The sequence below is a fragment of the Paramisgurnus dabryanus genome, chromosome 19 (assembly GCF_030506205.2).
Source record: "Paramisgurnus dabryanus chromosome 19, PD_genome_1.1, whole genome shotgun sequence".
NCBI lineage: Eukaryota > Metazoa > Chordata > Actinopteri > Cypriniformes > Cobitidae > Paramisgurnus > Paramisgurnus dabryanus.
Window position 1 is genome coordinate 15,124,852 of NC_133355.1, and position 26,769 is coordinate 15,151,620.

Consider the following 26,769-nt stretch of genomic DNA (forward strand, 5'->3'; position numbering starts at 1 on the left):
TAACCTTTTTTTGTACATGGGGGCATTGTCATGTTGAAATAAAAAAGGTGCTCTTTCCAAACTGTTGCTATAAAATTATAACATTTGCTACACAATTCTCTCGAATACGATTATATGCTATAGCATTAAGATTTGTGCTTACTGAAATGACTTAAGTGTTCAGACATGTTCATTACAAGGGTGCGTCCTAATACTTTTATCCATAAAGTGGATATTAAATGTGTACTTTGGTATCCTGTGCTGGACTGAAGTAAACATCCTGTCTACACGTGCTGTTGCATAATAAAAGGATCTGATTTGTTTGTCCTGTGTTTTTGTGCATCTGATCCTCTTTTTTACAGTATTGGTGCCACGGCCCAGTTCACCTGTGATGAAGATCACGTTCTCCAAGGCTCTAAGAGCATTACCTGTCAGAGAGTTGCTGAAGTATTCGCAGCATGGAGTGACCATAGACCTGTCTGCAGAGGTGAGTCTGTCATAGTATAACTGAAGCAAATACTTGCTGTTGAAATATAGCAGCATAAATCAAACTGATGTAAGGCTTGTTGGGTCATTTATTGAACATACAGCAGCATCAGCTATTAGATACGGCTAAAAGCTGGTTGCATAAACTGCTTACGCCCCATTCAGACAGCCAACGACAAGCAGTAGCAGAGCGACACAATCTCATTCATTTCAATGGAAACCTGGCGACTTCCGGCGACACGAGCGAAAGTGACCGTTGGCGGTCGTATGGGCGTGTCCAGCGACGGGAGAAAGTTAAGAAAAGTTTAACTTTATGCAAATGTCGAGCGACTTTCGGGAGCGACTACCAATGAGAACAAAGCAGTGGAGTTCACGTCATCCTTCTCTCGTCAGTTACTGGCGTGGATGGAACTCATTTGTTTGTGACAAGCAGATTTAGAAACGCCTCATTGAAAGAGACAAGCGACACACAGCGATAACGTCGCTGGCTGTCTGAACGAGGGGTTAGACTACACTCTAAAAAATGCTGGGTTATTTTTAACTCATTGGGTCAAAAACGAACGAGCCCAGCAACTGGGTTAACCCAAAAAAAATTTTTCTATATTTGACCCAATGGTTTAAAAACAACCCAGCATTTTGGGTTGAAACAACCCAGCATGGGTTAAATTACAACCCAGCGTGCTGGGCTCGTTCCTCTTTGACTCAATATCGGGTTGAAAATAACCCAGAATTAGTCATTTACATTTTTGTAAAGACATAACTGGTTATAAGTCAGTTACATACAAAGTTAAATTGGTCCAATTTAAATCTAAAAAGTAAATAATAAATTGTTTAAAGACACGATTATACTGGCTGGTTTTTAGGGCGCATTTCCATTGTATAGTACCCCGCGGTTTGGGTCGGGTAAGCTTACTTTTGTGAGCTTTTTCACTGGGTGCAGAACGTAGTACCCGATACATTTTTTCGTAAGCGACCCAAACTGATACCAAAACGTGACGTGAAAACACTGTAGATCATGGATTGGTCTGAGAGAATCGTCACTACCAGCGTCATCGCTATAATGTAAAGATTAGCTTTACCTTCATGCTAGCTTGCGCTGTCTCAAGCAAACCTGTTGTCATCTGTGCTCTGCTTTAAATTCCCAAACTCCCTTTTAGCGATGAAAACATCCACAGGTTGAGAATCAGGAACACCATTCCAGTTTTTTTCCCAGACTTGCAGTTTGTGGCGGCACATTCGCGATGCGCATGTTAGCATTATGTGCTTAAATGCAACTTAAATGAGGCTCAGCGGAGCACGCCGACTGACGCCACGGGTGTTTGTAAAGAAACTATCATGTGAGACAGAGGTAGTGATAAACGTGATGTGCAAACATCTATTTGTGGTGGTCAATTTTAATTTTGTGGGGGACTGAGAAATAAATAAATGTATGGGAATGTACAACGACGCTCTCACTTGTATGATGTCTCAGCAGTAGGGAGCACAAATATAACGACACGCTTATAATCCCTTCCACTCCGAAGTGTTACTAAACTCAATGGAAAAGCTAACCAAGCCAAAGTGAGGTGAGCTGACCCGAACTGACCCAAACCAAACCGTTGGGTACTATGCAATGTAAAAGCGCCACTGGCTACTGATAAGGTCTGGTTGTGCATTTTGTTTAATGGTTTTTTTAACAGCTAATGGCACGTCTTAGCTGCTCTACAACAATAAACTTAGTAATTCTCAGTATATCATGTGAGAATTCTTTTTTACATTATGAATGTGGGTCAGAGATTGAAATGGTGGTTTGAATACTTAGTAGTTTTAATTATTGCCAGAAGGGGTCTGTTAAAATGGGCAATAATAATTAATTTCAAGAGAGTTCATAGTTGTGTTGTGACAAGCTTACTAATCAACAGTTTTCAGTAGATCTGATAGCATTGCCATGGCAACCACTAAAATTCAGGGCAGAATTTAGCATGCCAGCAGCGACTTTCTGTCTCCTCACACAGCTCTAATGGCTTTAAGTGTCAGTTGGCCGCCTTGGGCAAACAAACAGAAATTGAACTGTCTCCATCATTCAGGGGGATACTTTAATTATGCATAGTTTGCTCAAAATAAAGCACAGACAACTTGTTATCCTTGTAGCATTTAGGGACCATTGGATAGTTTACTGTTTGGTTTCTTTTCTTCATTTTTTTTTTCATCTTCATTAATTAACAATAGTTTTTGTCACTATTTCTCTTCTGTAATGAAAGTTGGATGGTGCCAATTCTTTTAAAGGTGGAGAGTAAATGTGGCACTTAATTATTGATATAATAAATGTTTCATAGCACTTTGCATGAGTATAGTTTTTCACTTTAAGAGGAAAATTTAATTTTTTATGTTAAATACTTTCCTATCCAGGCTTATCCTGTGCAAAGACGACTAAAATTAATGCTTAATTAATAGTAGAAACACTATAGCTTTTCAATATAACCAAGTTTTGACACTGCAACTGGTTGGTGCAGCTGGTTGATTTGAATCTGTCATTTGCAAACTAGCTTAATGCCATTCACCCCCTCAGACTGTGCACTTATACATTGTTTTACAGTTACTTTTAGCTTATATATAATATTTTATTATATACCGTATAAGTTACAGCATATTCCAGAATTGTACAGTAGTTTCATTTTTGTACTGTAATGACCCTTAGTGGCCACAAGAGGATATCACTATTGGCACATGAAGTTTGAATTCATGGCACACTTTACTGCAGTGTGCAGTCTTTTAGCTCACATACCAGTTTAACCATGTGCAAAATATGCCAGTGTAAAGTCAATGTCATCCTTATCAACACAAACACCCCTCATTTCTGTGCAGATGAGAATGTCCCATCTTTAGTAAGAGTACACGCTGTTTACCTGGTGCAGTTAACATGCAATAACACCGCCCACAAGCAGGTGGCTAAACTCAATTTTATTAAAAAAAGATGTTTATGTTTTCTTGCAATCTTGCAATCATGGCATCAGTAATTCATCAAATATAGAGAAGACTGTTATAACCGGGCACGTATCCAGATGCTTGGTTTATTCAAGCACACTCTCAGCATTTTAAAAAGCCATTTCAGGTGTTTGGATCAGAGGAGCGATACTATACACTCCTAGTAAAGAATCCCAGACCTTGGTGGACTTAACATCCTAAACAATCCAGCACTCAGAACCAGTTAACAAACTCGGTGGTTGTGACATGCAGATCGTGCTCAGCACTAATTTTTGGAGAGTTTGGGGCCTGTTGTCTGATTTGCTTAAAGGGGACAGAGAATGAAAAACCATTTTTACCTTGTCTTTGTTGAATAATGGTAGTCTACCTGCATTCACGAACCTACAAAAAGTGCTAGACATGCTAAATATCTCAGTCTCATAGAAATTCTTCTTTTAGAAATGTAAGCCAGAAAACGGCCCAATCTGAAAAACTGATGCTTATGACATCACAGGCATCTCACTGCCCCTCCACTTTAAAATAATTGGCAAAATCAGCAAATCAGTAATGAGATTGCAAGTTAAGCCAGTAGGGGGAGCCAAATACGTGCAAAACCACTTGTTTAAAATCCCCCAACCTAATAGAGCTATCTTAAAGAGGTTTTTAGGAAGCTTCTAAGGCATTACAGACCCAAACAAAAAAATGTGTCTACATGTCACATCACAGAACAAGGATAAATACCCCGTTCAATCATTCTATGTGATCTTTAATCATTCAATTCAGTGATTCAGGTACTAATTCAAACAAATCACTTTGATAGTCACATTTACGTTCATACAAACAAATTTTGACTGCATTTTGAATAGGACAGTGCTTCCCAATCTTGGTCCCCAAGGACCTTCCATAAAGTTTTAAATGTTTCCTTTTTTAATTAAAACACCTGATTCAACTTATCAGCCTCCAAAAGGGTAAACATGTCTCCCTAACATGCTGATTTGTTATATCAGGTGTTTTAAATAAGGAGACATCTAAAACTTTTTGGGAGGGGTTCCTTGAGGACTAGGACTGCTCTAGGGTCAGGTGTCCATGGCTGTTTTTCAATTCCAAGAACGCAAAGAACGGACTTGCGTTCTCGTTGAGATCGGCCTTGCTAGGCGACCTTGGAAGAACAAACTCAGATGGTCGTGGGAACACATAACGCACTTGTGAAAATTGAGATGTGTGCGATCTTCCGGTTGGTCACCTGACCTCCGCCTATATTTTGCCGCAATGACTTCTGGGGTGTAAAGCTATTTCAGCGCGCAAGTCTGCACTCAATGCATCCTCGATATCAAGAACACATCCGGGTATTTTCATGCATCCTCCGTACTTGCGTTCTTGAGAATTGGAATTGAACTTTGACGGTTAATGATGATGTAGAGCGATAACACAAGGACATAAAATCGCTGAAGAATGCATATTGAGAAACATGTTGTAGGGGATTACATTAACAGTATGTGCCAGTTCTTGCTTTTCTGGAATTGAAATTATGGGGCAACGGTAACAAATAGGAAGAAACTGCCCTTATGTCGCAGTCGTGTTTCCATGATGAGTAGGGCTGCAACATCTAATCGCGTGTCAAATTAAAAATGTCTCTGAAATCGATTCAGAATCGATTTTGAATCAAGAACTAGGAACGATTCTGTGTTTCATGCCCAGCTTGTGCGTGTACTACATCATTTGGTCGGTTAGAAGTCCTTATCAATCTTAAATCATTATGAGTCTGAGTCATTTATAATGTGCATTTAAAAAAGCAACACTCATTAAACAAATCATTCAAAATATTCTTTATTATCATGAAAATACCTAAAACAATTTGAAGAACAGCGATATAAATATTCTTATAGACATTTCCTGGAATAGCGTTTGTACTGTAATGCTACTTCTTTTGTGGCACAAAGGGAGTTTCTGCACGAGAGCGCCCCTTGGCTTTTGGGAGTTTTTAATGCTTCTTATATTTTTTCTTTAACTTTCGATTCCTAAGTTATGTGGTTTATAGCCAGAGCATGGAGGAAAAAAGGTACTGTGGTTGGCTATTGTTTTTTAGTTCACCCTCTTCCAGAGATGGGGACTCGAGTTTGATACTCGGACTCTAGTGCGACTTAAGTCGCACACACAGTGACTTCAGACACGACTTGAGACTCGGCCCTCAAAGACTTCAGACTCGACTCGGACTCGAGCCGCGCGACTCGTGAACAATGTTTATTTTTAGGAAGCGTCTGATGCACTCGCTGTTATTCCCCTCCCTCCGTTATCTGCAACCTGCCCACGACGTAACACGTGACGTATCTGCTCCGCGCGCGCGGCCGCGAACATACATGTTGACTGCACCGGCCACTGCTGTGCCATTCATCTGAAGCTTTAGTTGTGCTGTGACGGATCCGCGGTTCGGCTCGCATGCGATTCGCGGATTAATATGCAATTTAAATAGGGTAAGTTTATCATTAACTTGTTTCTAAGGCTTGCAATTGTTTAAATGGTTAAACAATTTAACCGCAAAAAGCCACTCAAGTGAGCAGATTTCTGTACACACGCGGTTAAATGTGTCCGGTCCAGCTCCAGTCAGGTCCAGAGTTGCGCTACTTTGTGTCATACTGTAGTCCATTAACATACATTTGCTGAATAGAGCTATGAAAAACAACGCTTTTCTCCCTCCGCCTGTGTGTGAGCACGCGTTTAAGTGCCCTCAGTAGTTCACATACAGAGAGAAGTGTTTCAAAAGTTAAGCCAACATAAAATCTTTCTTTTCTTGACAGGGCACATGCACACAAAATTATCTCACAATATTCTTTTTCTAATAAAAAACATTTTTGTTTATGTCTTAAGAAACCAGTCAGAAACCAGTCTGGGCTTATTTGTTCTTAAAGAGACAGTAACCTCAATTAACCTACTTAAGTCTGTGTCATTTATGTTAATCAAACAACCCAAGACAAACAGAAAAACACTTCAATTGCTCTAAAAATAATAATATTTAATTTGTACAATAAAGACAGTGTTATTATCCATTTAATTTAATTTCTGTACCAAATGCTAATTTTAGACCTTACTTAATGTGCAACTTTGTTCTTTTTTATAAATGTTTGTCATTTCTTTATTTGTTATTAGAGTTTTATTTTTTACAACGAGAATTGAGACTTGACTTTGACTCGAGCCCAGAGACTTCAGACTTGACTTGGACTCAAGCTCAAAGACTTCAGACTTGACTTGGACTCGAGCTCAGAGACTTCAGACTTGACTTGGACTAAAGCTCAAAGACTTCAGACTTGACTTGGACTCGAGCTCAGAGACTTCAGACTTGACTTGGACTAAAGCTCAAAGACTTCAGACTTGACTTGGACTCGAGCCCAGAGACTTCAGACTTGACTTGGACTCAAGCTCAAAGACTTCAGACTTGACTTGGACTCGAGCCCAGAGACTTCAGACTTGACTTGGACTCAAGCTCAAAGACTTCAGACTTGACTTGGACTCGAGCTCAGAGACTTCAGACTTGACTTGGACTAAAGCTCAAAGACTTCAGACTTGACTTGGACTCAAGCTCAAAGACTTCAGACTTGACTTGGACTAAAGCTCAAAGACTTCAGACTTGACTTGGACTCGAGCTCAGAGACTTGTGAGCATCTCTGCCCTCTTCTAATGTCTCGATTCTTGATTCAGTTTCAATGTCAAGAAGGGTAGAACAGCAAATATGGCTGGATATGCAAGAGAGACATAACAGTGGATATTTTATTTGATATGATTTGAATTGCGGCACTGTGCATTTACCCTAATGCTCGAAAGTGAAAGTTTGCCAACCACTTAGAAAGCAAAGTTCTTGATAAAAACTTTTGATATCATAAGAGTCACAGTTGGCAGCTGCTTCAAAGTACATTTAAGCAGAAATAAAATAAGAAATATCTATAAATGACCTGTGTGATTTTGTATATAGCTTTTTATAGGTCCACCGGTTTAGCTCCGTGGGGCGCCAGAGAGACGGATGTGTGGTTGCTTTGGCAAGGTCCTAGTTTACTTTTAATATTAAATGTCTTTGGCTTCACCTGTAACAAATGTCAGTCCTGCACACGGCCAAGTTCTTGTCATTGTTGTGTGAAGGTGGAATAAAAAGTGACATGTTATCGTAGGCCAAGTAATGAATTGTTTGCTCGCCCTGTGCCTTAATTTTATAGATAATTTCTCTCAAGCCGCTTTGCCACAAGTAAGAGCGGCAAGCCAAGGCCGTTCATTTAGCAGGCCGTAATTGAGCTGTCAGGGAGGCGCATGCATGCGCAGACATACGTCACTGTAAGAACTGATGTAGCGTGCTGGACCGCTTCCCCAAACTCTTAAATTGCCAGTTTGTCCATAATACATTGTCACTAGTGTGTAAGAACAGAAGATCACGCTGAAACAAAGCGACGGGGATAACAAGAGGGATGGATGTGTTTATGCGCACACTTTGTTGTAGCATAACAGAGAAGTAGCAAGGACTAAGACATTAAAGACATGCACACACTCCAAGACCAAAGCTTATTGCAAGATGAAATATTACGCCTGAGACTCGCCTGCGCGTCAGGCAAGACAAATTCCAAACTTGTTTATTATTCATGCTTTTTAAATGTTTGCAGGACAACCAGCTTCAGTCTTGTTGGGGGGAAAGACTAAAAAAAGTAGGTTTATGTGCTGTTTTTATTGTCGATCAAACCAAATAATAGTCTACCTAAAAAGAAGTCAGTTTAAAAGAGAAGAGGGTGATGCATTGTTTAACCAGCGTGTAGTCAAAGATGGAAATAATCCTGTTTGACACTCAAATAACTCTCGGCTATGTAGGATCTGTGTTGCAGAGCGCCTGCAGATATCTGGACAGCTGTCTTCTTCATCGGCGGTCTGCACGCTCACAAAACACAGCCACCCACCGCGCAAAGTAATGTAAAAAACCCCCACCCCAAATTCCACACACCTGACAACCAAGAGCATCTCGCTCTACATGGATGAGCAGTGTGTATCTACACTGTGTCTCTCCCTTTCTCATGTAGAGAAGTTTGTGGAGCCGTCTCACAGCGGGCCCCTGACCTTTAGATCTATGCTAAATCACTCCCTTCATGTCACTCGGGTGCATCTTTGTTCCTGCGGCTACAGACTGCAAAAACTAATTGAGAAGATGCCACATGAAATCATGCAGAAAATTGCCTTGATCTATATTTTCATGATGCCCCAGGGGTACGCAGAGTTAATCATAAACTCCAATTTATCCATTTATTGGCGCCCCACACCTTATGATCTTCTTTCGCCCTCATGGCTTTCTGTTGGGTTTTGTGTGAACGTATAATATGTGAACCTGTTGTTATGTGAAATTGCAGGTTATTGTAAAGCATTTCTTTACCAGACCTTATATACTTATGTACTTATATAATTATATACAGGGCTAGAAGCGGGGGGATGGAAACTGGACAGTGAATTTTGAGGGTGAATGGAGGTGCATGTCAAACTGGTTAGAATTTAATAGCATTTAAAAATGACTCCCGTTTTATATTGTTAAAACTTTTTTCATTACAATTTATCCATGTGGGTTTTATAAAAATTCTCGTGCACTCATAAACTACCCAGTTCACATGACAAGTGATACACAGCGACACAATCCCACTCATTTGAATGAAAAGCTGGTTATTTCCGTTTACACGAGCAACAGTGACGGCTGGCAACCGGATTTTTCAGCGGCTCAACAAAAAAAACAAATTAACTTTATTCAAATGAGAAGCAACTTTGGGAGTGACAACCACTGGGACTGAAGTGTGACGTTCAAATCATACAGTACATCTTTTGTCAGTTATGGGCCATTTGGACTACCAGTGACTAGCAGTAGCAAAGCGACGTGATCTATTACATTTCTAGGGCTGCGTCCGAAAACTTAGGCAGCTGACTTGTTGCCTCGCTGCCTCATGAGGCAAGGACTTCGGAAGCATGAAGGCACTCAGAGAAACGCTTTCGGACACACTTCATTGGCAGCCTGTTTGAAATATAAACAGAGAGCGCCTTTGTGATAACTAATCACATTGAAAACTATGATACTAATTTCTCACTAGAAATGCAATTAAATGTGTAAAACGTGAAAATACACGTTTATTTACACTGGTGCTCCAGACGCTTTCTTAGCTGCTATTTTATTTTTTCGAACTCGACCAGGCTTGACAAATCACATTCCCCATGCACACACATGCATAGAATTGTGGGACAAGATCTCAGGAGTTAGGAAGTAAACCTAACATTGGATTTGGACATGCCTTAAAGCCTTCCTGCCTTGGAATGCCACCTCAGTAGGCAGCAATTTAGAGTTTTCAGACGCAGCCAATGAAAGCTTGGCGACTTCCGGCGACACAAGCAATAGTGACCGTTGGCAACCGGATGGGGCATGTCCAGCGGCTCGACAAAGTTGAAAAACGTTTAACTTTATTCAAATGAGGAGTGACTACCACTGGGAGTGAAGCGTGACATTCAAATCATACATCTTTTGTCAGTTTTGGGCCGTTTAGACTACCAGCGAGTAGCAGAGCGACATGATCTCATACATTTCAATAAAAACTTCCAGCGACACGAGCAACAGTGACCGTTGGCGACCAGATGGGGCATGTCCAGCGATGCGACAAGTTGAGAAAAGTTTAACTTTATGAAATGATGAGCAACTTTTGTGAGTGACTACCAATGACAGCAAAGCAGTGGAGTTCATGTCATCCATTTATCATCAGTTACGAAAGTTGACGATGCTCATTTATTTATGACGGCCACATTTAGAAACACTTTTTATTGACCTCATGGAAAGAGACGTGCGACACACAGCATCAAAGTCGCTTGTAATGTGCATTACTGAGAGGACTGTTTCTCTTTCTGTTTATAAAGCCGCCTTTCCACTGCATACGACATACGGAAACGACAGTCGGAGTTCTCCCCCTAGTGGCAGTCATAATGAAGTTTCAGTTTAATCGTATATGGGAGAAAAGCTCATTCCAGCACAAGAGGCTTCATTCTAATATGTTAACCATGGTGGAATAAATAAATGAACGCAAAAAATAAAAACAATAAACAGCTTTGCATATATGACAAAGACTGACAATATTTTTGGGAGAGAACATATAAAGACAATATTAAAATAATAACATACACAAATTAAATTAATAATGTATTACTTATCAGTTATCAAAAGTGTTTTTTTAAGGATTCAAGTGGGATTAATCATTTTCACCTCACACACAGTTTGTGATTGGAATACAATGAAATACATAACTTCCGGTCGGCACATCACATGCGGTTTACAAGTTCAAATTTTTTAACGGATCCAACGCTCAAAACGGATCCGATAAATACATCACAATATGGAAGTCGATCGTGACTTCCTGTCGCCTATTTACTAAGTAAGATCATCAATCAATCGACCACAATGTATTTTGTGTAATGAATTATTAAGTACCAAGGAATGAAGCCGTTAAGACATTTTTTTGCAATAAACCATTTTTACAAACACCATCCTGCAGTTTACTTAATGTATCATTGTTATGCGGATTAGTCACATACAGAAATGCAGCATCTGTAACATGAGGTAATATTTCACAAATTGGCAAGCCTAATAATGTATATAAAACTTTAAAAACTTTACCTCTTGTTGCCTCTCCCTGCTTATTTGTATTTTAGCATTCCTCTTGACTGTTGATAGGCAATTCACACAAACACCTCATCAGTTCAAGCTAAAGTTTATTACGAATGCCAGACTGGAGAGGGCTTGTCACAGGATACTTCACTAATTAGAAGCCCCTCGACGGGAGAATGACTTTCAGAGGAAAAAAGAGCGCTTTCGGCCTGAAGGAGCCTCGCGGTTCCCCCTGCGCTCGCCTGAGATAATGAGTTATTCATTTTCAAAAGCAATCAAGATGTCAGGAGGCGATAGTGAGACCTGCTGCCGTTGGAGATAATGCCTCCTTGTCTTTTTATCAAAGCCTTGCCACTTTGACATCAACAGTGATAAATGTGGCAAAAAATACAACAGGATTTTGTAAACCGGCAGTCGTATTCGGATATCAATGTCTCAGGTTTGGGTGAGAAAACAGCGGAGCGTGTCTACTTAGCAAATTATAACAGACATTTCTATATTAAGATGATGAATCAGGTCCCAGCGTGTTCGGCTAAGCCAGCTTCGAATTAACTCGCTTAGCCGCCATGAAGTTAGTCATCTGAGGAGTCGATTGGATTGCTAATAGTTGACAAATTAAGACTGTCATGGATGACTGGTCGAGGCTTGTGGGTTATATTCCAATATGAGCCATGCAAATCCTGCAAAAACATTTAGTGCGGTAAGTGAAACTCAATCCCTTGAGAGAGCAGGGTCGCAGACTTGTGTTTTTTTCTAATTATCAAATCAATAGTAGAAAACTTTAAGTGGCTGCCGGCCACAGCTGAAACCAATTAGCTTAAAGCTTTGAAACGAAAGATAACAGCACGCTTTTAATTTTACTTTTATCTGTTTACTTTCTGTCTCTCTAAACAGTGAAAACATGTGGATCAAACCTTCAAGGTCCGTCAGGGACTTTCACCTCACCCAACTTTCCAATTCAGTACGAGAGCAACTCTCAGTGTGTGTGGATCATCACAGCCAGCAACCTGAACAAGGTAAACAACATCCTGCTGCAAATATGTGTGTGCGATGTTACAAGGTCAATGCTGAAAATGTGGGTTTAATATCTTAATAAGCACGCATGCTGCTCTGGTAAAAAAACATTGGCTGATTTCGTGCTTTTCAGATTGCTTTGGGTTTTGGATATTTTCTTGTAGAAGTCTCATGAGCTATTATCACATACATTTACAGAGATCTGCCATTTAATTTTCACCTGTAGGGTTAAGTGAAGAACAATGTCTGCTGTGTGCATAATGGTCATATGAACTTCTTGTTTAAAATGCCCATACAGTATGAGGTGTAATTGTCAACTAACATACTGTGAGGTTTGTAGTGTAAATGCAACTGTATAGACCTGCTGCAATCTATTAAAAAACTATCATTGAACATCAGTATTGTCAAAGAGAAGAAAAACAGTCAATAGGAAATTAATAAGTTTTTCTTACTTGTTTACTGAAATACTTAATTTAGATTGACTTAAAGACTGGATGCTGTTGTTTTAATACTATTTGAGGTGGTTTCCCGGACAGGGATTATCTTAAACCAGGACTGGGCCTTAGTTTAACACGGAAATATAAGTAGTTTAAACAAACATGCTTTACTTTAGTCTAGGACTAGTCTAATCCCTGTCCGGAAAAAAGATCCATAGGGGTGGTTTCCCGGACAGAGATAATTTTAAGCACGGAAAAGGCCTTAGTTTAATTAGGAAATATAACTAGTTGTAACAAACATACCTTACTAAAAACATTGTGTGTGTGCATTTTGATGCAAAACAAAGGGCACTGATGTATTTTAAGATATGTCAGTGCAAGATGTTTTCAGTTTAGACAGCTCTTAAATTCATTTTAGTCTAGGACTAGTCTAATCCCTGTCCGGGAAACCACCCCTTTATGTTTTAATTTGTTAATACATTTTTATATGTTTATTTATCTTCTTAAATAAAGGAGTATTGCTATTCTGAGCTTTTTTACAGTAGGGGTCAACCGGGACGAAAGTAACGCAGGACAAAAGTAACAAAGCGATTTTCTCCGAGCCATGATAACATTTGCATCCCAAACTATGACAGCATCTTTAACACTCAACCCTTGACAGACGTGACAAATATTGTGTTATTTATTCACCGTTTTCCACTTGTAGATCTATGGTTTAGATCCAGAAAGCGGATTTTAACCATGATAAGAAAATTCCTAAAGTGGTTATTTCTTTTCTTTTAACGTGTTGTGTTTCTCGTTTCATGTGTTTAAGTACTGCTCAATCTACAGGTTATTTAGTGCTCTAACACATCCTGAAATTTGACTTCTCAGAGATTTTCAAAATAAAAGTAAATTGTGTTTAAATATGAGGAGTTCCTGTCAGGACAAATACAATGTTGAAAACTGAGAATATTCTATTTGGATTTAATTTAATTAACTTTTGATAAAACTGAAATTTAACATGAAAATGTAATTTTTTTTATTATTTTTTTGCGATGATAAATGACAAAATATGTTTGCAGATCATAAACAAAGTCATGTAAATTTACTACAAACAAGTGTAACACAAAAATCTATCTTGTTTTGTTACTTTTGACCCACCTGTGTGTTACTTTTGTCCCTACTGACTGGGTCAAAAGTAACAATGCCCTACTTATGTTCAAAGTGAAATTATACTGAAGTCGTTTTACATTCAAAATGCCACCTGGTATTGATAGACCACACTTGTGAGTTACTACAGCAGAAATATATCTCTGTCTCAAACATTTATCTTTTAAAATTAAGTTTTTCTGAAAAATGTTACTTTCGCCCCTGCTCTCCCCTACAAGTGGCTATAAAATATAGACAAACTGAACCCCTATTTCACAACAGAGCAGTGCAATAACATATTCTGTCATCCAGGTTACAGGGACATACAGTATAATTAATAAGAAGCTCTTTGGTTAACAGTTTGATATTCACAAGGCTTGACATTAACTTTTTTGCTCACCAGCCAAAGTGGCTAGTTTTCCAAAGTTACTAGCCACTCAGCATTTTAACTGGTTACAATTTTGTTGCTGGTAAAATAAATTTTATACGATTAAATTTTACTTTGGCATCCTAAAATGACTTTAATTCGAGCAAATGAACTTAATTTAACTAGATTAGGTGCACATTGACCACCCAAATTAAGACTACATTTATTAGCTGGTATTAGCAGTATAGATCATATCATAAATTTAGGTGCACGAAAAACATGCTAGTAAGGCATAAATAAATTAACTTCTAATGAATATATTAAAAGTGGTGGAGGGGTGTAGAAGATTAACCGAAAAGATAAACACAAAAAACTTTAAATATTTAGTAACAACAGCAGTAAATACTGTCAAGACATGTACATGAATGTTACTGTCAACTTGTCTATGCAGATTGTATTTTATACGATCGATCATGGTTCTGTGAAAAGTGATTTTAGACTTTTACTGACAAATATCAAGAGGGCATTATTGTTGCCCAAAGTAGCCTACATTAATATGATGTGCAAACCTCTCCACTCCCGGGTTTCCTTTGATTCCGGAAAAAACTGGGATGTGTGCATTCAGGTATGCACTATGAATTTCTCTCCGCTCTTGTCCAGAGAGTGTGCGCACACTTTAAATCTCTTCAATCACTTTAATGCAATCGTTTTATCTTCCCTGAAGTGTGCGTGTATGCGCTCAGACTGCGTCTCGTGCATTCACAAATCCATCAGTGCTCAAGCTCTCTATGGTAAATAACCCCTACTGTATGTTGCGCTGGGTGCAGGGAGTGCTCATGGGAGTTGTAGTTTCCTAGTGTCGCATTACACATCATTTATCATTTTGCATCTTTTAACAATAGAACAATTATATTCAACCTGCCATAGTGGCTAGTGAGAAATGTACCCACATTTGGCGGGTTGGCAGGTGTTAATGTCAAGCCTTGGTTATTCATAATATTAATCAATATTAAACTTCTAAATCTGCAAAAGTTTTACATTTCCATAGCGACTTATACTGCAGTACATTACAAGATATACATTTTACCAGAGGTGTAAAGAGTAGCTGAAAGCCATACTTGAGTAAAAGTACAAATTCCTTACTGTAAAAATTACTCCACTACAAGTTACAAGTCACCAATTTAAATACGACTTGAGTAAAAGTATTAAAGTAACCCAATTTAAAAGTACTCAAGTATTTTTACTCGTACTGAATGTTGGCTCAAAGATGCACTAGTCCTCAACACAAAGAGACATTGTAGGTCTGGGCAGTGAAAACTAAGAAATGAGGTTTTATTTCCTAATATAGAAAAGAAATCAAACACCTCAAAATTTTGACCTGGCAGAACAAACACAGATTAAACATAGTCACAGTCTTTTGACTAAAATTTAATTAAGTTTTAGTCATATTTTTGTCATCTGAATTGATTTAGTTTTAATTTTATTCAACTAAATACCATGAGATTTTAGTCTAGAAATCTACATTAAATTTAATTTAAACCCATTTAATTTTAGTCTAGTGTCATTGTGTACTTGAATGTGCCATGCTGAAAAATATATAGCCTAACTTTGTGATATAAATATATGGTAACACTTTACAATAAGGTTCATTAGTTAACATTAGTTAGCTACATTAGTTAACATGAACTAATAATGAACTGCACTTATACAGCATTTATTCATCTTTGTTAATGTTAATTTCAACAATTACTAATACTTTATTAAAATCTTGTTTACATTAGTTAATGCACTCTGAACTAACATGAACAAACAATTAAAGCTTACATTTTTATTAACTAACATTAACAAAGATGAATAAATAATGTAACAAATGTATTGCTCATGGTTTGTTCAAGTTGGTTAATACATTAACTACTGTTAACTAATGAACCTTATTGTAAAGTGTTACCAAATATTCTTATATAGGCCTATCCTAAAAAAGATATAATTTTAATATTTAAAAAATTCCAGTAAACTAAAATTACACTAACAGAAATATGATAATGCATATTAAAAACGTGAAGTTGTTCATTTGAAAGATTAATTGTAAACACATGTAGTACGTAACACCACTATCTCACATTAAGTGCACTACATTTCTTCCGTCATGCATCCCTCTTTACAGTAAATACATTACAGCATACTTGATTAAATGTGAGGACAGTGAAATTAACTTATTATCAATCTTATAATGTACTTAAGTTACTCGGGCAATCAGTACAGGACCTCGCTGGTTTATATAGTAAGTTATATCAAGTTATGTACCAGCTCAGGATAGCTGATAAGGTAGCATCAGAGTATAATAAACATTTGTGCTTGCCTTTGAGTTGCGGGACGACCCTCCTGCAATCGCGCATCACTTTTGCTTTGATTGTAGCATCACAAGTTTAACAAAGGGTCCCTTGACTGAAGCAAATGTGATATGCATCCATATGTTTGCTCTTTATCTCTTCTCTCAGACCAGACGCGAACTTTTCTCTACAGTTTATGACATACGCAGCATGCAGATGTCCCGCTACTGTGGCTCAACGCAAGCCATTCAGCGTTTGACATCAAAGTACCGCGAGACCAGACTTCTCCATATGCATTTGATTCGCTCTCGCAGTATTTTGATTTATACGATAGCTCTGCGCAGCGCCAAATGAAGTTGTGTGTGTGTGCGTGTAACCTCGCGACCACAGATTCTATCCATCATCACCCTCTGACACTTTCGTCTCGTTTTTATTTGACGAATAAACAATGTAGCGAGTAACGTTAAGTGTCATTTCAAATGTAGTGGAGTAAAGAGTACAAATACCCAATCAAAAATGTAATTGAGTAGAGAGTAAAAGTTGCTTATATTTTTGATACTCAGTACAAGTACAAAGTAGCCCAAAAAATACTTAAGTACAGTAACGAAGTACATTTACTCAAGTACTTTACACCTCTGCATTTTACTAGCATATGTGTGACCTTGAACCACAAAACCAGTCATAAGGGTCTTTAATGTATAGTTTGTTAGGATAGGACAATATTTGTCCGAGATACAATCTGAGGGTGCACATTTTTTTATATAAAATCACCTTGTCCAAATGTGCTACATATGACTGGTTTTGTGGTCACATATGGGTTCAATGGATTAAGGTCTATGACCTTTCCCTGCTCTACCACTAAGCTATACAGGAGCAGAAGTTTTAAAGTTTTAGTGCCAAATTATACATACAGTATTCTGTATAATGGGCACCATGTTCTGTGGATTGTAATGGGTCAGTGTACAGTACTGTAGGACCCAGGCAAGTTTCCTTAATTCATCCCAGTGCTACCTCAGATCCAGTGCTCCTCAGGTCAGCATTAGTATTCCAGTATGTAGTACTCCTGATCAAGTGCCTGTGGCGATACTGTACTGAAACATCACTGCTCCTCAAACTACCTCGCCTCTTCTTGCCTTCTGCTTTCTTGTCCTTGCCCTCCACAAGCAGCTCCCTATCCATCTCTCCTTCCTCACAAAGCCTATACACTTTTATACGATAGCGCTTGATGGCCTTTGTTAGTTATGTGTATATAAAGCTGAAGGGTTTCTGTTTTATGGCTCTGCGGATTTTATAGCAACGCTTCAGTTTAATTCCAACATTTTCCAACATACTCCCTGAACGGCCATGTGGAGGTGAGGAATTATGACCCATGACTAGTCGATTCACACCTTGCTTATTAACTAGTTGAACTGATCAACCAGTCTGTGCATGTGCAACCAAGTGTCCACTAACACAGAGAGAAAAAGAAAAACAGGAGGAGGGTGGTTGCATTTTATCGCAGTAACAGACACTGGAGTGACTTGTGGATTGATATAAGTCTCCCCCAAATTTGTAATAACAAATAGGGCAGCGCCTCAGCTGTCTCTGTCCTGTCAGTGCCGTGCCCCATAATTGATTTCAAGTGAGCTGAGTCACTAACATTGCAATTCATCTTCAAATAGTAGACCTCCCCGGTGCAAACAAATACTAAGAGAAGTCTTTCTAACCTCAGGTCAAGGCCTATGATATTGCTTTTAAGGGTTGAAGGTTGCATGAAGGAAATAAATTAAGGAGAACAAACCATTTTTTCAGTGTACTTATAGGTTGTCCAGATTGGTAGCCTACTTTCATGGGCAGTTTGTAAAATGATCCTGAGCACTGGAACGAAACTACATGCATTGAAATTGAATACAAAAAAAAAATGACCCTGACCATTATATTACATTTGTGCATTTGGCAGGTGTTTTATAGACATGACCTACCTTGCATTCAAGTTATATAGTTTATCAGTCGCATTAATGGGATTAAACCCCATGACCTTAGTGTTGTCAGCTCTATACAGAAGTGCTATCCCATGTGCAACCTCAATTGCACATTGCTTACCTAAGCGTACACCAGGTTAAACTGTTCACATGTGCTGCACTGATTATTCCTTTATACATTTTTAAAACATCTTCAGGACCAAAATCCCCCGAGGTATGAGCTGAAAAGCCACGTTTTACAATCCAACTTTTCAGGACCGTTTAAATGGCTCGTGATGAAATCGTCTAGACATTTCCCCATCGTATGATAGATGGAGGAGAGCATGAAAGCCTCGTGGGCCATAGAGAGGTTTTTTTCAGTGCCTGCATTTTTCCGTTCGCATTGACCACTTTGAAAGTTCTGGAAGTCTGCCAGCATGAATAGAGATGCTTGTTTTGTTTTCCTGCAGCTTGGGTTTTGGCATGTTGTTTTTAATAAATCAAAGAGTTTGTAGACATTATCCTTAAGAAAAACTTTTCTTCCCATTACATTTTTGGTGTAATTGCCAGAAAATTGAGTCAGCCAGTATTAGTGGTAAACATGGAAAGTTTAATGCCATACATGACTTTTATTGCATGTTTAAGTTGATTCAAATGCACACTTTAATCAAGTATGTTGTTTATAATGCCAAGTGTACTACCGTTTTAAAAACAAACATCATGTCCTTTTTTTAAATCCATGTTTGGCCATTATTGGGCTAGGCCTAATGTGTTCGTATCACAAATGTGAGGCATTTTTTGTAATTATAGTACTTTGGTAATAGTAGCCTAAAGCGTTTTTTAAAAGTACAGTTAATTGGTGGATTTCGCTAAATTGTGGAAAAGCATGTGGCAAAAGCTATTCGGCTGCTTCTGAGGAATTCAGCTGCGAACGAAAGGTGCATTTTAGATTCATTTAAATGGTGCCTGGCCAGTCCTGCCAGATCACACCATGCCCTCTTTCAAGTGAGCAATTGCTAATTGTCTCTTACAGCCTGGAACATTATTGCTTCACTTATGTTAGACACTATTTTAGTGTGGCAATTTATTTATATAGCACTGTCGGATTTAACCTTGGTGAGCGTGAACTGCAGGGTGCCGTGGCTAAATTCAATTTAGAGTCCATGAAACTTGTGAGACCTTTAGATTGTGAAAGTGGACGATGTGATGTCCGCATGGTGGCATTTTGTTTTTCTATTTATTTATTTTAAATGCCATGACGATATATTAGGTTTTAAAATAGCTACTGTGTTGTAGAAAATTACATTTAAATGTAAAAAATGTAAAGCTTGTTAATTTGTTATCTGTATGTTACCTTATCTTTTATTTTGAATTGATGAGAATGTATTAGATTTTTTTATTTTACATTTTACATCAGGAGGACAAAACACAGTCTTATGCATTCTTCAGTGTGTTAACATTTAGTTTCTACATCCACAATTTTAGAAACATTGATTGTGTTGACGTTATCGTTCATCAATCAGCTTAATTAACCACACAAGTGCATACTGATTAAGTGTTCAATTGCATACAACACATTTTTCCAAATGCATCAATAATTCAGAAAAAAACATACTTTAATTCTCTATTGCGTGAACGTTCGAGGATCCTACATTTGAATTCATCACTCAAATAACAAAACTAGTACATATAATGAATTATTCCTCACCAACCTTGAGTATTGTAATCAGACATTAAACATGAAATGACATCATAGATGTTAACACACTTAAGAAGCCATTAGGACCACATGATTTGCTGTGTTTTGTCCTCGTGATGTAAAAAAGTCTAAAATAAAAATCTTAGAAATTCTTTGGGCCCTATTTTAACGATCTAAACGCATTTTCTAAAACGCACAGCGCAATGTCTAAATGGGCGTGTCCGAATCCACTTTTACTAATTTAACGACGAGAAAAATGGTTTGTGCGGCGAGCGCATGGTCAGAAAGGGTTGGTCCTTTTTTTTAATGAGTAATGGGAGTATTTTGGGCGTTACGTGCAATAAACCAATGAGAGTCTCAGCTCTCATCCCCTTTAAAAGCAAGTTGCGCTGGCGCTATGTAGATGACGGACTTTGTCTGAAAAACTAAGTGGAGGAAGAAGATCCCCAGTTTAAGATTAATGTTAAATAATTGTGTTGTTTTTCACTTGTATTGAATTGTTATTTTTTTATTAAAACCCTTAAAACCCGTTTTCTTTTAGTCATGGAAGTAAAAAAGCAGGCTTTTAGTTGCTTTAAATGTATGGCTATCCAATATCACCAAAAATAATTTACAAGTATGTAAGAAAAGGTTTGTACTCTAAAAATACTTTATTTGTAACAAACAGGCGATAAAGAATTTACAAACGGCTCTCTGCACGTTTCAGCACTTGGACAGCGTCAGTTTTTTAAAGCATTACTTAAAAATGTTTCTCATCTCACCATATCCACAGGTACAGAGTCGTCATATACAATACATCCGTGAGGTAGCATTTAAAAAAAAAAACATTTAAAAACAGATGCATTTGTTTAAAGCAAAGCATTTATTTACTTGCCAAGCTGCAGGTGAAGCAGCTCTTTTTGTCTTCTAACGTCTCTGGCTACGTTCATACTGCAGTCTGAAACGACCCAATTCCGATTTTTTTGCCCCTATGCGACCTGTATCTGATCTTTTCATGACAGTCTGAACGACACAGATCCGATCTTTTCAAATGTGACCCAGGCCACTTGGGTATGTGGTCCTGAATCCGATACGTATCCGATCTTTTGAAATGCGACCTTCGTCTGAACGGCCAGGCCACATGGATCCGACCCGTACGTCACTGATACGCTACAAACGTCATAATTCTGCATTGAAGTAGGCAAGAACGATAAGATAAACAACAACCATGGGCGACGTTGCTAACACTGCTCCACATCATTAAATTTTGGCCGTATGGGTGCACACGTTATATGATTTCACATATAACAGCGTTCTCCAAATATATTAATATATAGCATATTATTATAATGCTGCGAATAATATGTGAAGTAGCAGCTTTCAATAAATATTTTTAAAATGCGTTTATAAATCCAACAACCCCTGTGACCGGTCGACACGTCCATAAGAGGTTTCTATGTTATTAAAGCCTTGCCTCTTTGTTTCGACATTTAAAAGACAAAGCTGGCAATTCTGGCTATACTTTCGTTCTTTTAATAATTTCTTTATTTTATTTATAAATCACTCTGGGTTATCTGATTTATCTATTTGGCTTGTGTTTTGTTTCCGTGCACTTGAGGCATTTTGCACATTTGTTCTGCACTTTGTTACTTCTAACCTTATTTTATAAAAAAAATTGTATTTATAATAAACGTAAATTCTGATCTAATTTAAGTCTGTAAATTTTGGATTGCTTTTCGTTGTATCGATGTTGCGCTATTGCGTGCTGGCCATGCTTGCGCATGCAATTTAGCCGAACGTGCTAGGTGCTCTTCGTCTCATATTTAGGAGTTCATCAAACTAAACATTAAAAAACGGATGTTTTTCGACGGGTATAAGTTTTTAAAATGTAGTTAAAACTATTTTGTCAAAAGTTAAACTACAAAACAGGTAAGCCGTTTCTTTAAATTTCGGTGCTGAAACGGAAAATATCTGCACCAAACCTATATTTATGCCTGACACGACTGTCTTCGTGTGTTCACTTTCAAATGATAGCAAAGAGATTCCTGAAATAAATAATATCATCAGGTCTTTCTGTATCTAAAGTGAATACAGAGATGATCAAAGTCAAAGCAAGGAAGCAGGTATTTCTATGCTAAATAATAACGCGAAGTGTCTATAAAATCATTAATTTCAGTGTTTTTCTTGTTATAAATTAACGTTTAATGAATTGTATATAAAGCTTAGTTTTTATCATTTACAGTAACAAACACAAATTATTTGTCTTTTCTCATTTGTCGTTTTTTTTTGTCATGACTGCTTTGACGCGCTAAATCTCCAAATTATATAAAAACACTGAATTGTAGCCGGAGTTTCCAAGGCAGGATCCCCTTTGTTATTTTTTTAGGTGTAGTTATCAAAATGTTTTTTGTGTGATGTTCTGTAGATCGTGGCTTTAAAATGTTATGAGGAATAATTAAACAAATGTTACCTTACATTTTACATTAAAAAAAACATATATATAAATGCATCGTCAGTTTTGAATTCGTTCATCACTTGAAATACAGTTTTGGTCACCTTATCAGAAAGTTGTTTCTGTGCTGCTTGTGAAAGAAATTTAAGTTGCCAATTTGTACGTGGTCTGGCCCCCTCCCAACCCACGCACACAACCATATGATTTTACTATCGGTCGACTATGGAAAGATTCGACAATTCTGATTGGAATATGTAAATCCTTAGTCGAGGACACCCCTAGAAGATTGTAATTGTGCTGGCTCCGCTGGGAAAATAACTTTAATATTGCAAAAAGAGCTCCACTGTTGACTACACCGTTGTTGACATCCATGTTTAACATTAGCTTACAAGTGACGTCCTTGACCGTTGAGTACTCTTATGCGCATGCGGGTCACTTCTGGGTCATTTCACGTTCACACAGGAGATCACAAAAGGTAGCATTAAATTGGAAATGTGAACGGCCTTGCAAAAAAATCTAATTTTTTCAAAAAATCGGAATTGAGCATTAAGCCCTGCAGTATGAACGTAGCCATAATTAGTCCTTATTTATGTCCAAGACTCAATAATAAGCTTTACATTCAATCCTTTAATTTTTCATATTTAAAAGCGTTTTTGTGCTGCTGCGCATTTATGTTTGTGATAAGCAAACCCGCGTTGTCGTCACATTTATAGGCGTATATAACTAATGCGCTCTTTAAATGACAAAAAACATATTGCACCATTGACTTTAGACTTTAGACCAAGTTTTTGTTGGTCAATGGCGTAATCTCTTTTATTTGCCTCAAAATAGCAACGCGCCAACAATGCGCCTGAACACACCTTGTTTTCAGACCAGAACGCCCATGGGCGCAAAAGGGGGAGCAAATGCATTTGCTATTTAAACAACGCGGCGCTAAACGTGAAAATTATAATTGCACAGGGTTGAAACTAGCAAAAGACACTTGCGTCGCGCATTGCGCTGCATTGCGCCGGGTGTAAGATAGAGCCCTAAGTGTTCAATTGCATACAACACCGTTTTCCAAATGCATCAATAATTCAGAAAAAAACATAATTTAATTCTCTATTGAAGGATGACGTGAATGTTCAAGGATCCTACATTTAAATTCAACACTCAAATAACAAAACAAGTACATATAATGAATTATTCCTCACCAACCTTAAGTATTGTAATCAGACATTAAACATGAAATGACATCATAGATGTTAACACACTTAAGAAGCCATTAGGACCAAACGTCTATGATTTGCTGTGTTTTGTCCTCCTGATGTAAAATCTAAAATAAAAATCTGAGAAATTCTTAGAGTGTTAATCATGATCATGTGTGACCATGGACCACAAAACCAGTTGTAAGTCGCAATGGTATATTTGTAAAAAAAAATCCATTGCATTAGTTATGCCAAAATCATTAGGATATTATGTAAAGATCATGTTCCATGGAGATATTGTGTATATTTCCTTGTGTAAATATATCAAAACTGTAATTTTGTGAGTGGATGCATCAATACCGTGAACAAAATTGTTTCTACACGCTCTTTAGGGATTTCCAATTCAAGTTTGGTTCCCATTTCAAGCTCACATTTTCCCAATTCAGTCCTCACAGCTGTAAGCAAGTAGAACAGCGCTAAAACAAATCTTTTATTTTGTAAAGTGTGTTGCTAGGTCTTTATTTGGACTTTAAATTTTAAGTCAATTTTCTCAATAGAACGGATGTATTAAAAACAACACAATCAGCGTAAGTTAAGGAACAACACATTAAATGCGTTGTCCCAGAATACCCACATCTCTGTGTTATTATTGGAACAACACTTTTTAAAATGACACATGATGTGTTAAAAGCATAACACAAAAATTTTTTTTTTACAAATGAACACATCCTTTCTTAAAGTGTATTTTAATTTTAAGTTGTATCACGGTCATTGACCTATCCTAACAGTATATATAATAAATGTATAAACAATATATATAAATGGAAAGCTAGTAATTCAGCTTCAGATGATGTTTAAATCTTAATTTAAAAAAATTGACCTTTATGGTTTTGTGGTCTTGGGTGGCATATTTGAAGTAACTATACAGATTAATTCAGTCATTCATTCAGAATTAAGCTAAGCTTATTTTGGCAGAAGGCAAAATGCTGTCACCCCATTGGTCTGTTGTTTGCCATTTATGTACTTATTGAGCAGAAATCTCAGAGGGAACATCAAAGGTCAGATCACAAGCATAGATGAAGCTAATAAAAGACAGATCAAAAGAAACAAATAATCAAACAAAATAAACATTAATTAAATTGTTTTATCGGCTCCACAGGGACAGTATTGTACTTCAGAGTAGCTTGAGAAAGATTGTTTATAATCTCTTCAGTCATGCTGTTTATGTCAATAATGGGATCCCCAGAAGCATTTTATTCGGGATGTACTTTTTTTACACTCCACCAACATCAGGGTTTTGAAACTTTGTTCAGCTGTGTTACTAATAGCTTTCACATTCACGGATGAAAGGGAAATTTATGATTGTTTATAGTGCATGTCTGTCCTACTGGGAGCCGGGAACAAAAACAGACACATTTGCAAGTTTGGAACTGAAAATTTAATCTGGGATTTTGAAGTCCCCCGTTGTTGACACTTAGGATCAAATAAATAATCATCATTCTTTTGATCAAAAGCATCTATGGTGCAGTCAGTGTGGATTTTCATAAACTTTCATTCAGATTCAGAGGTTTTTGATTTTTTAATAACTGTAAAAATGTGTTACTGTAGGATCTTACTGTCAGAAGAAAACTAACTGATATTCACCAGTAATGTCAACAACTGATGTGATCTAGACCTGGCAGCCCACAATGACAAAATGAATTTGTATGTATTTCTCATTGTTTTGGCCATTCTAACCACAAACTGATCGAAGTATTTAGAAGTATTTATTTTAACATTTCACGGTTGTCTGATTTCTCCCCGACTTGCCTGTTATTTAAACGTGCACCACATCACCATATCATGAGAAATTTGTTAGCTTCCTGTTATTTGATTGAAACAATGCAAAGCTAAATGAGACAGACACCGAAAATAAAAGATATTTTGCCGTTGTGCAGTTTCTTCACTTTCATAGTATTTTTTTTTTTCATTTTTTCAAAGATTTTAAAATAAAATAAAAATGTAATTAAAAACACACATATACAGAATATAATTTTAGTGTCTTGTGCATATTGCCTAACTGTAAGCTTGTTGAAAAATTGTAACAATAAAAAATGCACAAAAAGTAAAAAAGATAAATGTAACAATTAAATATTTGTTTTTATGAGCTCAAATATTTTAATAAATATATTACTAAAAAATATCTATGCCTAGCGTAAATGCAATTTTAAATGTACTACAGCAATATTTTTCATTGACAACACCCTTGTTTCTGAAAGTTTGTTAATGCTGCATCTGTGATATGTTTGGGGGAAAGTTCAGTTATGAGTGGTCTGGCAAAACCAGAGATTTCATTTCATTGAACTTATTCATAGGAAATGACAGGCCTATAGGTGCTCTGCTTAATGGCAGTGTTGTGTGTCAAGGTTCATATTCTGTTCTGCTTATTATATTGACATTTTTGGCCTCTGTAATTGAACTGGTTACAGTACATGATTTTTAAATGTATTGTTTGATGTGTGTAAATAAGTGTTTGATTTAGGTTGGTTTGAGTGCTATAGACAGCAGTAAGTTTTAAAACAAATATATCAGAGACACACAGCACACTGATAATGAAATAAATCTGTCTGTAAAAATGTGAAAAAAAAACTTCCAACAGGTTTCATTGGCCTCTCTGCTCTATTGTAGCCATAATTCTGCTTTGTTATTTTATTTCCTTGCAATTCAATTCAGTCTGCCCTCAAAACTCCACTTCATCCTCTAAAAAAGCATTAGCTTGTGACTCCAATCGCCATGACAACCGTAGTCAGGCAGAGTTCCTGTTTGCATCTGTGCAGTTTGTTATGGGAGCAGTTAGACAAAGGCTTTTTTGTAAAATTAAGGCTGGCATTTAGACGCAGATGCAGAGTGGTGACTGATCCTGGATCAGCTTGCAATAGCAACATTTAAGTTGTTCCCAGCTGTTTGATCCTGTTACTTTCTGATGCATCCGTTGCTTGGTGACCTTTAGTGAGACAGGGACTCTGGGGTATTTTATATTCAGTTACCTGGAAAAACAACTTTATTATTTCTGCTGTGATGCCATCTGAGCATCAGTTGTCAGCACTAAGTAGCTCTCATGCATCTATACCTGCTAAGCCCTGGCCATGGTAAAGAGCTGTTGCCGTGGAAACTAATTCCTCCCAGTACCTCTCA

At 37.4% G+C, this 26,769-nt stretch overlaps 1 protein-coding gene across 5 annotated transcripts in view; it reads left to right on the forward strand.

The window, feature by feature from the left end:
• Positions 1-26,769, forward strand: part of csmd3b (CUB and Sushi multiple domains 3b) — a 502,030-nt gene that overhangs the window by 271,207 nt on the left and 204,054 nt on the right. For all 5 annotated transcript variants that reach the window (XM_065290793.1, XM_065290794.1, XM_065290799.1 and 2 more), the window contains exons 9-10: positions 342-466; positions 11,954-12,075. In XM_065290793.1, coding sequence (XP_065146865.1) covers positions 342-466; positions 11,954-12,075 — 247 coding nt within the window. The remainder of the gene's footprint in view (positions 1-341; positions 467-11,953; positions 12,076-26,769) is intronic.